The 15,770-nt window shown below is 31.4% G+C and overlaps 1 protein-coding gene across 2 annotated transcripts in view; it reads right to left on the reverse strand.

The window, feature by feature from the left end:
- LOC143233892 (integrin alpha-4-like) overlaps window positions 1-15,770 on the reverse strand; it is a 79,869-nt gene that overhangs the window by 24,399 nt on the left and 39,700 nt on the right. For both annotated transcript variants that reach the window (XM_076470749.1, XM_076470750.1), the window contains exons 12-18: window positions 15,560-15,651; window positions 10,118-10,208; window positions 8,972-9,017; window positions 8,636-8,793; window positions 8,158-8,315; window positions 4,804-4,941; window positions 2,900-2,979 (exon numbers count right to left, since the gene is read on the reverse strand). In XM_076470749.1, the coding sequence (XP_076326864.1) occupies window positions 2,900-2,979; window positions 4,804-4,941; window positions 8,158-8,315; window positions 8,636-8,793; window positions 8,972-9,017; window positions 10,118-10,208; window positions 15,560-15,651 (763 nt within the window). The remainder of the gene's footprint in view (window positions 1-2,899; window positions 2,980-4,803; window positions 4,942-8,157; window positions 8,316-8,635; window positions 8,794-8,971; window positions 9,018-10,117; window positions 10,209-15,559; window positions 15,652-15,770) is intronic.

The following is a 15,770-nucleotide window of genomic DNA, read 5'->3' on the forward strand; positions in this document are numbered from 1 at the left end:
CAAGTATGGTTTCTTCATTATGACACCTTCACACACTGCTGTATCTATTCAAGTATGGTTTCTTCATTATGACACCTTACTGCTGTATCTATTCAAGTATGGTTTCTTCATTATGACACCTTCACACACTGCTGTATCTATTCAAGTATGGTTTCTTCATTATGACACCTTCACACACTGCTGTATCTATTCAAGTATGGTTTCTTCATTATGACACCTTCACACACTGCTGTATCTATTCAAGTATGGTTTCTTCATTATGACACCTTCACACACTGCTGTATCTATTCAAGTATGGTTTCTTCATTATGACACCTTCACACACTGCTGTATCTATTCAAGTATGGTTTTTCTTCATTATGACATTCAAGTATGGTTTCTTCACCTTCACACACTGCTGTATCTATTCAAGTATGGTTTCTTCATTATGACACCTTCACACACTGCTGTATCTATTCAAGTATGGTTTCTTCATTATGACACCTTCACACACTGCTGTATCTATTCAAGTATGGTTTCTTCATTATGACACCTTCACACACTGCTGTATCTATTCAAGTATGGTTTCTTCATTATGACACCTTCACACACTGCTGTATCTATTCAAGTATGGTTTCTTCATTATGACACCTTCACACACTGCTGTATCTATTCAAGTATGGTTTCTTCATTATGACACCTTCACACACTGCTGTATCTATTCAAGTATGGTTTCTTCATTATGACACCTTCACACACTGCTGTATCTATTCAAGTATGGTTTCTTCATTATGACACCTTCACACACTGCTGTATCTATTCAAGTATGGTTTCTTCATTATGACACCTCACACACACTGCTGTATCTATTCAAGTATGGTTTCTTCATTATGACACCTTCACACACTGCTGTATCTATTCAAGTATGGTTTCTTCATTATGACACCTTCACACACTGCTGTATCTATTCAAGTATGGTTTCTTCATTATGACACCTTCACACACTGCTGTATCTATTCAAGTATGTTTTCTTCATTATGACACCTTCACACACTGCTGTATCTATTCAAGTATGGTTTCTTCATTATGACACCTTCACACACTGCTGTATCTATTCAAGTATGGTTTCTTCATTATGACACCTTCACACACTGCTGTATCTATTCAAGTATGTTTTCTTCATTATGACACCTTCACACACTGCTGTATCTATTCAAGTATGTTTTCTTCATTATGACACCTTCACACACTGCTGTATCTATTCAAGTATGGTTTCTTCTTCATTATGACACCATTTGACACCTTCACACTGCTGTATCTATTCAAGTATGGTTTCTTCATTATGACACCTTCACACACTGCTGTATCTATTCAAGTATGGTTTCTTCATTATGACACCTTCACACACTGCTGTATCTATTCAAGTATGGTTTCTTCATTATGACACCTTCACACACTGCTGTATCTATTCAAGTATGGTTTCTTCATTATGACACCTTCACACACTGCTGTATCTATTCAAGTATGGTTTCTTCATTATGACACCTTCACACACTGCTGTATCTATTCAAGTATGGTTTCTTCATTATGACACCTTCACACACTGCTGTATCTATTCAAGTATGGTTTCTTCATTATGACACCTTCACACACTGCTGTATCTATTCAAGTATGGTTTCTTCATTATGACACCTTCACACACTGCTGTATCTATTCAAGTATGGTTTCTTCATTATGACACCTTCACACACTGCTGTATCTATTCAAGTATGGTTTCTTCATTATGACACCTTCACACACTGCTGTATCTATTCAAGTATGGTTTCTTCATTATGACACCTTCACACACTGCTGTATCTATTCAAGTATGGTTTCTTCATTATGACACCTTCACACACCTTCACACACTGCTGTATCTATTCAAGTATGGTTTCTTCATTATGACACCTTCACACACTGCTGTATCTATTCAAGTATGGTTTCTTCATTATGACACCTTCACACACTGCTGTATCTATTCAAGTATGGTTTCTTCATTATGACACCTTCACACACTGCTGTATCTATTCAAGTATGGTTTCTTCATTATGACACCTTCACTGTATCTACTGCTGACACCTTATCTATTCAAGTATGTTTTCTTCATTATGACACCTTCACACACTGCTGTATCTATTCAAGTATGGTTTCTTCATTATGACACCTTCACACACTGCTGTATCTATTCAAGTATGGTTTCTTCATTATGACACCTTCACACACTGCTGTATCTATTCAAGTATGTTTTCTTCATTATGACACCTTCACACACTGCTGTATCTATTCAAGTATTTTTTCTTCATTATGACAAAACACCTTCACACACTGCTGTATCTATTCAAGTATTTTTTCTTCATTATGACAAAACACCTTCACACACTGCTGTATCTATTCAAGTATTTTTTCTTCATTATGACAAAACACCTTCACACACTGCTCTATCTATTCAAGTATTTTTTGCATAAAAAAACAAAAAACACAACCCTATGATACCCCACCTCCCATATTCTCTCAATCTTGATCTGTGCAATTTTTTTCTGTTCCCAAAAATTAAATTAATTGAAAGGAAAGAGATTTGATGACATTCCAACCATCCATGATAATGTGAAAACAGAACACAGTCACATAACAGTAGAAGAGTTCCAGCATTGCTTCCGAAAAAGGCAGGAACAAGTGTGTATCAGCTGGGAAAGATTGCTTTGAAGGGGATAGCATATAATACTGATGTATGTACATTATTCTTCAAAATAAAAGTGAAGTCTGAGAACGTTTTGATCATGCCTTTTTATATATATATATAGAGAGAGAGACAGATAAAAGTAAAAACACTTTATAATAAATTACATTAATATAATTTAAATTTTACTGTATTCTATATTACCTAAAGTTAACAAACTGAGCATATAACTTCAAGTCTGATTGGCATGTGTTGTCTTCACCACAACCTGTTGCAAAGGCTATCTAAGAAAATTATTAAAGATAATTAAGCTAAAAGACAGCTTTCTGTTATAAAACTTTTGAAAAAAAATTATCTTTTGGTAATATATGTATTTATATTCACATGTGATAGAACATAACTAAATCTGTTTAATTAAGTATTTATTAACGATGATGTTACTAGCAGGTTAAGCAATTAAGAACTTTTTGTTTTATTCGTTAATATATATATATTCATCTGATGTAACATTGTAAATGTAGAATGGTTTTAACAATGCTTTATAAAAAGAAAAAGAAAAGATTAAATGATTCCTTATTTTATAGAACCTTTAAAAACATTTCACAATGTTAAGCCAAGTGGTTTTACACCACCACTTAAGAAACTTCTCAATTTATCAATTATATTTATCAATCAATTCAGTTTCATAATCATATTCTGATTATACATATAGTATGAATATGAAAAAATAACAAAGATAATGAAGAAGATGAATACATATCTTTAACAGTTGTTGCTTTTAATTTATAAAAAACTATATGAGATAAAAAAATCACTAAATGAAACGTCTTAGTGTCCCATAGATTTAGGCTTTTCATATTTTCAAACTCAAAAATGTCTTATGCATCTCTAAATTGGAACTGATGACCAGAGGACAACCAAATAATAACACCTGCTCCCTGCATAACTACCCCTAACTAAATAGCAGCATTGACTATGCCATTTATAACACAACCAAAGTTGAAAGTACTGAGTATGTTCAATAATGTATTGTGTCTCAAACTTTGGGCCTTCCAATTAAAAAAACTAAAAACAAAGTCCAGGTATCTTTTTGTTTCACATACATGTCTATCTTGAAAAAGGGAATAATATTAGCAAATTGAAATCTTGTGACACTTTTCCACTATTCAAGGACTGGAAAAAAAAAATAGCAAGAAGGTCACAGACCCAATCATTAACCTCTTTGAAAATCCTTGGGTAAATACTATCTGGCTCAGGTCCTTCAACAACTAACAACTGTTCAGGTTAAGGAATATTGCTTAAGTCTTCATTAGTAAAAACTGAAGATAAAGTGGAATTTAATAACTCAACTAAGGATCACATAATAGCCTTTTGGTATCAATGTTCAAAGGCTCTACTCCTATCTTCTGCTTACCCTTTAATGTATTTGAAGAAATTTTTTTTTAATTTCAGCAAACCTTTTTTTAGGTAGTTTATTTATTACCTAATTTACCATTTGACAAATTCTTCTGATTTGCTATAATCTTCAAAATCTCCCATCAAAGCAATGAATCTAAACCTCTTATATTTATAATGGTTTTCTTTAATTTTATTCTTTATATCCTTTGTGAACTAATTTGTTTTTCACTTACAGCTACTGACTTTTATCTATAAAGAACATGCATATCTTGAATACTTAAGAATTTATTTTCAACATTTTTACTAATTTGATCAGTATCTCCAACTAATTCAGTTGTCAATTTCAAGGCACATAAATCTTGTTTTATTATTTCAGCTAAAACAACTTTATTTTTCTAGCAGGGTGGTTGGCCTCTGGGACAGGTTGTCTTTGGATGTGCTGGATATAGTTAATTTAAGGGATTTAAAGGGAAACTTAATAAATATTTTAATGACAAAAGCTAGCATTGAGATTATTTCCTTAAACATCTATATATATAAATATCAAAGCATAATTAATAATTTATTACAGATTTCACAAGTTATCTAATAGATTGTTGTTTAACAACACAGAAAGAATCATGAACAAAAAATAAACATTATATTTAAAAGCAAACTTTTGGATTGAAAAAAATTAATAATCAATCTAATAGGTTATGTAATATCTTTACTTCTTTTGTGACAAAGTTAGGCTCTGTCACATCCAAAATTGGACATGTTTTACAGAAATTAATCTGTCTCTTTGAGCGACCAGCTAGTTGATAACTCAGTCGAAACTGGACAGGAGTGATAAAATCTTGAATATTTGCCTGAAATAAAAAGACATTCATTTGAAATCATTACTAGAAAACCTAAACAATAAAATTCCAATTTTACCAAATACTTTTTAAAAAAATATAATTTCTCTACTTAAAAAAAATAATGATAATGAATACTTTAAAAATACTGAAAGTAACTCACTAAGTAGTTTCATTATAAAAAAAATCATTTCATGAAACACAGATATAATTTAGTCTCTTTTAAAAACTTGAGGAAAATAATTAACTCTTCACACAATAAATATTATGAAAAGCTCATTAAGTTTGTCTTACAGTCATGTGAAAAAGTTATGACACCCTATGAAAGCCTGTATATTTGTGTAACATTTTTGGATATATAGATATTTAATCTCAATTTTAACAATACTGAGAGATTATAGGAATATAACTAAACAATTAAAACTGAATAAAAGACTTTTCAAGATCTTCTGTAAATGTAATTCTACAAAAATGCATATTCTAACTGAGGAAAACTACCCCCTAATAGCCAGTGTTACCCCCTTTGGCTGAAATAACTGCAGTGAGACGCTTCTTGTAGCCATCTACCAGTCTCTGATATCGGTCTGAAAAAAGTTTGCCCCACTCCTCAATGCAGAAATTTTTCAGCTGCAAGATGTTTGAGGGGTTTCTTGCATGTACAGCCCGTTTCAAGTCACCCCACAGCATCTCAATGGGATTAAGATCTGGGCTTTGACTCGGCCATTCCAGGACTCTCCATTTCTTAGTTTTCAGCCAGTCCTTGGTGGATTTACTGGTATGTTTTGAGTCATTGTAGTGTTGCAGGGTCCAGTTCCACTTCAGCTTTAATTTTCGTACAGATGGTCTCACATGATCCTCAAGCACCCTCTGATACACAGTAGAATTCATGGTGGATTCTACAATTGTGAGCTGTCCAGGTCCTGCTGTAGCAAAGCAGTCCCAAACCATGACACTTCCACCTCCATGCTTCACAGTTGGTATAAGGTTCTGTTTCAGGAATGCTGTATTTGGTTTATGCCAAACATGTCTCCTGTTCTGGTGTCCAAATAATTCAATTTTGGACTTATCTGTCCAAAGAACATTAATCCAGAAGTCCTGGTCTTTGTCTACATTCTCTCTGGCAAACTTCAGTCTGGCCTTCATGTTTCTCTTAGAGAGCAAAGGTTTCCTCCTTGCACACCTCCCATGCAAGTTAAACTTGTGCAGTCTCTTTCTGATTGTAGAGGCATGCACTTTCACATCAACAGTAGCCAAAGCCTGCTGTAGGTCCTGTGATCACATGTTAGGGTGTTTGGAGACCTCTTTTAGCATCTTGTGGTCTGCTCTTGGGGTGAACTTGCTTGGACGACCAGACCTGAGCATGTTGGCAGTTGTTTTGAAAGCCTCCACTTGTTGACTATTTTCCAGACAGTGGAATGGCTGATTTCAGTATCTTTTGGGATCTTTTTAAATCCCTTACCAGACTCATAAGCTGCTACAATTTTCTTTCTGAAGGCCTCAGTCAGCTCTTTTGCTCTCACCATGGTGCTTGCTCTCACTTCAACAGTCAGGAGCACACCAAACTAAATGTCTAGGGTTTAAATAGGGCAAGCCTCATTCCAAATGCTGAGTAACGATCTTATAATCATGTGCACCTGCTGTGATACATCTGTGTGTGAGTTAAGTCATTTTAAGTGGGAATAAATGTGGAAGTGTCCTAACTTTTTCCTCAGTTAAAATACGCATTTTTGTAGAATTACATTTACAAAAGATCTTGAAAAGTCTTTTCTTCAGTTTTAATTGTTTAGTTATATTCCTATAATCTCTCAGTATTGTTAAAATTGAGATTAAATATCTATATATCCAAAAATGTTACACAAATACACAGGCTTTCATAGAGTGTCCTAACTTTTTCGCATGACTATATGTAGTTAAAAAGCATCTAATTTCTGTCAAACTTTTTATCCTTATTCAAAAAATAACAATCATTTCAACCTTGTATGGGATAATTTTCTGTTGATTTTAATAAAAGAGAATAAACAATGAAGATAGTTCATTGGAACATTAAAATACAGAAAAAAGTTTAAAAAATGTTTTGTCAATTGTTTTAGAGAAAAGGGAAACAAAATTGAGCATTAGATTATTATAATTATGCAAATCTATGTTTTAATACAATTTTTTTTTAATCTATGTTATCAAATTCAATACAATTAGCATTATTCAGGTACAATCTCTTAAACTTATTAGAATACTTTGTTAAACTTTACAAAAAGTTGATTACAAAAATTATCTCATAAAACCACAACAAAACAAATATGTATGGGCCATACTTCTAGGTGCTACCAAAAAACAAGTGTGGTAACACTAAAATAAAAATAAAAACAAGAGTTGAAAATATAAAAAACAAAATGCGAGTAATTATATAACATCCATGAAACAAATGAAAATAATTAAATAACTTTTACTGTTTATACTTCTAAGTTGGATGAATTTATAAAATCCAAATTTTGTATAGAATTTAATACACAGTCAAGGTCATGCCTCAAACAAATGTTTACTCATTTATTTTCAAGTAATATCAGTTGCTCTTTTCTTATGATGATTAAATTATTTTTAAAAGTTTGGAAAATAATATTATAACCTTTTATTTGTCATGTACATCAAGTGAACTGAACTATTACAGTTAGTTTTGGAATAATCAACAACACCTAGTAATACTACGTGCTAGGTGATGTTACTGAATAGTTTCTTACTTTGTCACCTAATATTAAGTACTCACTTTTATGAATTTGATTTTTTACAGTGTTATAAACTACTTATTAAAGTAAATGAAATGTTTGATAAATAAACTGCTCAATTTGTACTTATTTGAAGTGTTCACCAGTTATTTAAAATCAGTGTTATGAAATACTTGATTTTAATAAAAAACATCATTTTCACTAATTATATACTTTGCAGTAGATGTTGATTGTACTTCTCTTATAAAAAACAAATTGAAAATTACTAGCTTTGATAAAAAGAGATATTCTAGCCTGTGATTGTATGAAGATTTGTAAAAGTACAGGATTGAAGAAATAATTCATTCATAGTATAAGAATGTATCAGTTCCTTATTTTGTAAAAATGTAGTTTTAAACTATATTGATTACCTAGCCAGTTACAATTATGAAAAATCAAATAATTATATGAATATCTGAGAGTTAATACATAAAAGGTTTTGAATACACTACATCTGTGAACATGTACTTACATTCATAAGAGCAATATCACTGAAACAGTTTTCATTTACTGAAATTAAATCTAAAGTTCTGTTGACATATTCCACAGACCGGACTTTATCAAGTAGGTACCCTCTTATTAGACTGTTTTCTGTACGGACTGTGTCAATTTCCAAGCCAAAACTAAATTCTAAAATAAAAATTACATTAGCCAATATTTCTGTTAAAAGTTTTTTCTATAGCAAAAGTAATCTGCATAAACCTCCTTTTGTTTAAGCTCATTTCCAAAAATAAAATAAAAACCTGAGACCAAAAGTGTTAATTTCATATCATACATTATAAGTGCATTCAGTCCTACCATTCATTTTGAAAATCTAAATATTTTTAAGTACTATATAAAATTACTAACCTTTATCAAAACACCATTTTAAACATAAATATTGAGAAAAATTAAAAGCATTTTTACAGATTTATTAAAACACCATAAATAGTTCATTTAAATACACTCACTCAAGGTTTGTGGGATATACTTTCCAGTAAATTGGACACAATATTTAACCTCAAAACAAGTGAACCGTTTATTTCCAAGATGACAGTTTGTTACACTTGTATTGATCTGTGTTGTGTTAAACTCAATTGTGGAGACCACGTGAACAACTGGTTTGGACCTAAATAAATAAGTAAAGATTAATGATTAGTTAGAGAGTATAAATACTGAAAAAAATAAATATTTATTATAAAATTAATAAAAATATTAAACATAATCTAACTGAAAATGCATTATATCAATTCACTGTACTTCTTTATTATAATTTCAATATATTTCAGCAAGTAAGAAAAGCTTACCTGAGAAGTACTGCTTGGTCAGAATCATAGGCACCAATCAGCAAATCTTAAAAAAAGAAATAAAAAAAAATTGTATGACCCTTTACTCAAGTTGTAACGATATAAGGTATTGCAGGTTAGCAACAACTATGTCTCAAGTAAAAAACATAATAGATATTAATACCTTCTTCCAAATGTTTTTCACTTGAGGTACAATTATTTTCTTTTAAACTAGATCTTTTTGTACAGAAGGTTAGTGAAATGTAATACAAATGTCACGCATTGTTAATGTAACTGTGTCTCACCACAAATGCAACCATAGTCAGTGGAGTGACACCATCCAGATTAAGATATAGTTGATCTGAATTAAACACCTGTATGAAGAATCATTTCCACAGAGCAAGGTTGTTAAATGATATAAAACCAAAAGGGCACAAAATTCTGAATGAAGGAAGCCATAAGTGCTCTCAAAAAAAAGTGGAAAAAATTGAACAGAGGAGTATTTAAAACAGCAATGAGTTTCCCAACCATATCCCACCAATCAGAAAAAATGCCCTCATTTGAAACATGGAAATCACAGTTCACAAAAAGGAACCATATTCAACAGAAAAAATAACATTCTGATGAAGCTGGATGTATATTCTACTACCATACAAGAAATTGGAGTTAAGGAAGGCTCATAAATTTCCCCATGTACCTCCAAATGAAATTCAATAACTTTTAATTGCATTTGAAACATTGTCAAACATAGCAGTCTTATTCAGTCAAATTATCAGCAAGCCACCAAGCAGAGTTGGAACCTAATTTTCACATACAATGAAGGATATATAGACATTTACTAAAATATTTGTGCTAAAACGGACCTTATCCTTCTTATTGCTGTTTAGAAAAATGTTGTAATAATTAATCATTAAAATATTTAAAATAATCAAACTTTAAGTACCTTAAATACCAAAAATGTTGATACATGAGTGTAACTATATTAGTGTATCATTGTATGTGAATTTTCACCATAAAAAATTAATGTTTCTTTTAAATGTGCTTCAAAATATTTTTTGATGAAGTGATTTAAACTAACATTATTGAATAACTTAGAATATTTTCTATTTGGTTTAATGGTATAATATTTAATTTTTTGAAAAATATTCAGTGATAAAAAGAATTTACCTGGATAGGAATTAGAATCAATATCAAGTCCTCTTCCAATGCTAATTCCAAATCCTCTTAATCTCTTGTCTAGATCTGAGACACCTATTCTCTAAACAAATATTGAAAAGAAAAACTGAACTAAATAAATATGTAACACCTATTACTTATATGCATAAAAGCATCACAAAAATCAAACTGTGTAAAGCAGCAAGCTTCAGTTCTAAACCCTTTTCAGAGATTTTTAATAAATCAAAGTTAATTCTCAAATTATCATTTTGGTATTCTAAGATGCAATTAATCAACTAAGTATTAAATATAACAATAACAAAATAATTGAAGGAAATTTAAAAACAAAGTTTGGTGTAGTGCAAAATAAACAAGTGGCAGAATGAATTTTGAAAGTGTTATTGTTATTAGCATGCCCACAAGACATGGGAGGTCAGGAGAGTCATTTGACCCCCACTTCAGAGAAAACCATATGTTCTCAGAGGAAGACTGAAAAAAAAGGAAAGGAAAAAAATCAGAGGGAAAAGAAAATATGGAAGAAATAGATAAGAATTATTATGAATATCAAGATTAAGATTTGACTTTTGTTTTTTCTTCATTCATTTCCTTACTGTCAGAGTGCAAGTGAATGAGTGTCAGTAAACAATTGATCAAGTGAGATGATGCAATGACCAATGTAATTCTGTATCAATTCAATTTTTTTTTCTTTTACATCTCATTATGGTTGAATAATGAATATATAGAATAAGTTTATTCTTTTGTTGAAGGAAGCTCCTTAAGATATGCTGTAATGGCAGCCTTGAAGAAATGCATCGAAGCTACAATTCTTGCCCTTTTTATAATTGTTTCAAACAATCCTAACACTTTGGCCACAGATAAAAGCATTTTAGTCTCAGGTGACTTAAAATTCATCTTCACTTTCCTAGTCTTGGAAAAAACTTTTTGTGGAACTTCATCTTTGTCAACTTTTTGGTGAGAAAATCTACTGATGCCACAATCAACCTTACATCACTACAGACAAAGGAAAACTTTTTGAAACAATGGAACAAAGCCACAAGTTTAATGAAAGTCATAAAATAAATAATTAAGGAAGAACAAGATATCAGTTTCAAAGAACTGACTATTCCTCGCTGCCAAATACCTACAAATTGAGCCTTAGAAGCTGGATATGCATACGCTACTGCAGATTTTTGAGAGTCCAACATCTTATGCAAGAGATGCCATCTTCTTTCCCATTGTTCAAGCTTCCAAAGAGCAAATTCATTCTCATTTTGATGAAAATGATTAAAATATTCTTTGTGGTCTCTCTTCTGTCATAATGCAACCAGAAAAAGAAGATGCTACAGATGATATCTCATTACTTTGCGACTTTTATGGACTGAATAAGAATCAATTATCTTCATAAAAAAAGATTGTGGTTGGTCTTCTTGATCAAGAAAAACAAAATCCCCATTTGTCTTTAGGATATAATATGTCAAAATGAATTTATGAGAATGGCATCTCTCAACTCCTTCCAACTTAATCTCAGTTGGCAAAATATTCAACACTGTTCCAGACACATCCTGTTCTGCAGAAAGATCATTTTTTGCTTTACATCAAATCAAAACTTACTACAAATTACCACTGGACAAGAAACACTGTCTCATTTTACCATTTTAAATATTGAATAAGAAATAAATTTTGTGATGGAGAACAAAATGGAAGAGATGATCAATCCTTTTTCTCATCAGAAGAATCATGAAAATTTATTGCTTATTTGAATTTTATTTGGTCTTATGTTATATGCATTAGAAAAGTAAAAACACTAGCTGCAATGAATAATTTATGTTTACAGTTTTTGATTCTTAATAACAAAGATATAATCTTACTTTTTCAGAGAAGTCAGCATACTGAGCCCATCAATTGGGAATCTACTCTGCACACCTGGTTATTAGTATTTATTAAGTTGCTTATGCATAAAACCAACATATGTCAGAAATATTATCTGTCACTTGTGATTGAAATTACATTTGAAAATGTTACAATAAAAAATTAATTCTGTCTCACATTGAACTTTTGAAATACTAGATAACGTATCAACAGAGCTTCCAAATTTGGTCCATAGTCAGTTCCTTGGACTTGGCTACCCTCGTTTGCATATCAGTTACTGAACAATGACATCTAAGCCATTTGTATACATGGTCATCTTGTTTCCAGTTTTGAATCAGAGGGCTGTAAAGTTTAATGAACATGAGATAAGTCAACACGGTTGATTAGCAGCCTATACCTTGTTTCCATAATGATAAGGTTCATGCTGCTAAAGCCTCATTCACATTCAAAAGAACTGCATGGGATGACTTCTGAACATCCAGTTAATGGATTCAGATCTGATGTAACTTGTTGCTTACAGATATCTAGAAATTCTCTTTAGATTATGATTGTTTTTGAAAATGGCAATCTGAAACATTTACAAAGGAACTCTATTTCATTTTCTCCACAGCATGGACACATCTTTGTTTGACACTCACTGACTTCAGAGGTACAAAGCTCAGAAATTATGTTCAGAATGGAATCACAAGTACCTGGCTATGACCCAGTTGGTTCATAAGAAAATATTGGTGTGAATAACTGTTTTTCATATTGTTTATGCAGTCTGTTCAATTTCTATTTGGTCCTTAAGAGGTTGATTGTATAAACAATACAGTTTGTCCATAAATGAATGAAATTTATTAACATCACATATAATAATATAATAACTACAGAACATAACTGTAAAAAGGTGAGAAACAAATATATGCAGTAAAGAGAAATGTAATACATACTCAAAAGGTATAAAAAATTATAATATAATGGCAATTAACCAAAAGAAGTTTTTGTTGGTGCTCTATACAAATGATGCTACTAAGGTAGAAAGGTTATAAAGGTAGAAAGGTTATAAAAGCTTCATTAGAGAGACTAGAAATGTGATCGTTATCCACAAACTGACACCACTACAGCAGCAAGATGACTACAGGAGATGTTTACATTATCTAGCACAAAGTTGGCAAGAAAGGTGTAAGTTGGAAATTTGATGTTACATCTGTATAAAAGTGTGTGTAAGGATGCCGATTTACTAACTTTACCTATAATCAATGAATAAGTGGTTTTGGTTCTGGTTTTGAAAATTACAAAACAATCAGAGAAAACAATCAATTAAATGTCAGATCTACTCACAGGTAGTTGTGTACACTATTTGGAAGATCATCAAAATACTAGAAAGACTTTGTATAAAAACCCATGTTTCAAGCTAGTTGAGGAGTTGAAAGTTTAAGAAACAAGTGGTTGTTGTCATTGTGTTTCATCTGAGAAGTCACCAGCAAAGTCTTCGAGGTCTATAGAAGAACTATGACTATCCTTATGATGGACTTGCATAATGTTTTTTGCCTAAGCTCTCTGTAAATAACTTATTGCCATCTTTCCTAGTATCAAATAACATGATCAAATAGATAAAGTGTAAATGTTTTAGTAACATAATTGGAAGCATAATTACAGAACATTTTTATAATTATACTGAAGAGTTTGTTCACTCATTCCATGTTATGCTACAAGTTGATCATAACAGAGAATACTGTGAAAAAATACACTAAAAGTTTTTCAGCATTTGAATCTTAGTCTCAGGGTCAAATTCTTTATTTAACTGTAAACTTCAAGTTAGTGCTTGTACACTCCACTTGCCACTGCATTTCTCAATTTAATGTAAACAAATTTTGACTGGTAATAATAGTCAAAGCTCCAACTTCAAGCCTACTGGCCTGCCCATCACACTTTGATTACTTGCTTACAACCAGATGAAAGGATTAATGATTCTTTCTTTTCTTTCTTCTAGGAATGATCAAAACTTCATACATTATAAGAGTTATAAGGCTGGATTAATTTGAAATTGTGAGGAAACAGCAATACAGCTAAAACAAAAAAATAAGGGAATGACATTCTCACATGCTCCTACACCACTGTACATGATTCTATAGTAAAAACAACACTTTATTAAGAATCCTGAGGAGTAATGAAGAGCAATGTCTTCAATCTTCTTAATTAATGAGTAGCTTATCAATGTTTACCAAACAGTGACTGGGAACAGAATAATTTTACTGATAAGGCATTTCTGAACTCCACTAAACATAAGAATAACTCATATGAAAGTAGATATATTTATTGTCAAATTTGTCTATTTCTGCATTGATCCAGTGTGCCAAGCACTGTGCTAAAGAATTAAAGTTTCTAATGCACTGACTATTTACACACCTAAAGTAACTCTCACATGTGTGGCAGTCTAATCAAGGACAATATATGATAGCTATGGATCAATCTCCTGTTTACTAGCACAACTGCCATTTTCCATTTATTTATCTTCAAATATATTTCTTTGAATGTCATTGTATTAATCTACTATCACTGGATCAATTTGACAAATATTGATTGAAGACTCTTTAAATTTAATAAAATGCATAACTGAAAAGAAAACAGATTTTATTTTCCTTTAATAGTTTTATTTTTCTGGAATGCATTCAATATAATGTGAAGACACTTATTATACACACCACTTTTAATAAATGAAGAGTATTTAAAGTGTTTAAACATTTCTTTCATAAAGATAAAAACAAGGTAGAATGTATTCAACAGAGATTGAAGACACATAATATGCTAGCCCAGTGTATCTCAAATGGTACATCATGTCCCTTTAAGGGTTATGAGTAGGTTTACAGGGGTGTCACAAGCTGTCTGCAATGAGTTGTTTTTGTTGGTTTTTTGAGTTTTTAAGGTGTCTTATAAGTGCACATATAACCTTTGTTATGAACTATAACAAATTGTTGTTTCAACCTTAAAGAGATAATGGAGGGTCATCCGACCAAAATCTAGAGATGGGGGTCTTTTGTCAAGTGTGGCTGAGAAACTGTACTAACTAGTTCACAGACCCTAGCAGTACTATTTAGCTTACTGTTCAACTGCTAGTAGCATATCATAAGAGTTGCACTAAAATATTATTCATCTAAAATGGTAAATATTTGCTGTACAACATACTATTTCATCAGCTATAGTGATATTCCTGTTAATATTAACTTCAATACAGCATGTCTCATAGTAACATAATGTATATGTAGTGTTTGTGTTGTAGCTGTTTTGCAACATAAAACATTTGCAAATGATAAAAAAATGGTGAATGTGCTAATTCCTGTTATACCTTCATATGTAATGAAGTACAAAGAACAGCTCTACAAACACAGAAGTTTTAAGGCACACAATACTCAATGGCTCCAAGTCACCACGTCCAAGGACAATGGGGTGTTGGAACTATCTTTATATAACTTCTTTAACTGCATTGTTAATTTCAGTGCCTATTATTATTTGCATTCTGTTCATCAATAGTAAAAAAAAAAATAATTTTAATTCATTAAAAGCTACAAATTTTATATAACAAAGCATAATATTTTGTTTTACCTGAACAAACTTAGGAGATAGTCCTTTTTCCGTGCCATGATAAATGTATACTGCTCCGACTGTGTCTTCATATGGAGCTCCCACAGCAACATCTGTTACAAAAAGTGATCAGATTATTATTCTTAATAACTTCACATTTTTTTTTGCTTCAGTTTCCTATAGTTACTTATGCAGTGGTTCCTAATTTATACAGAGCTAAATCATTTGAAAA

This window comes from Tachypleus tridentatus, chromosome 12 (assembly GCF_004210375.1).
Source record: "Tachypleus tridentatus isolate NWPU-2018 chromosome 12, ASM421037v1, whole genome shotgun sequence".
Taxonomy (NCBI): Eukaryota; Metazoa; Arthropoda; class Merostomata; order Xiphosura; family Limulidae; genus Tachypleus; species Tachypleus tridentatus.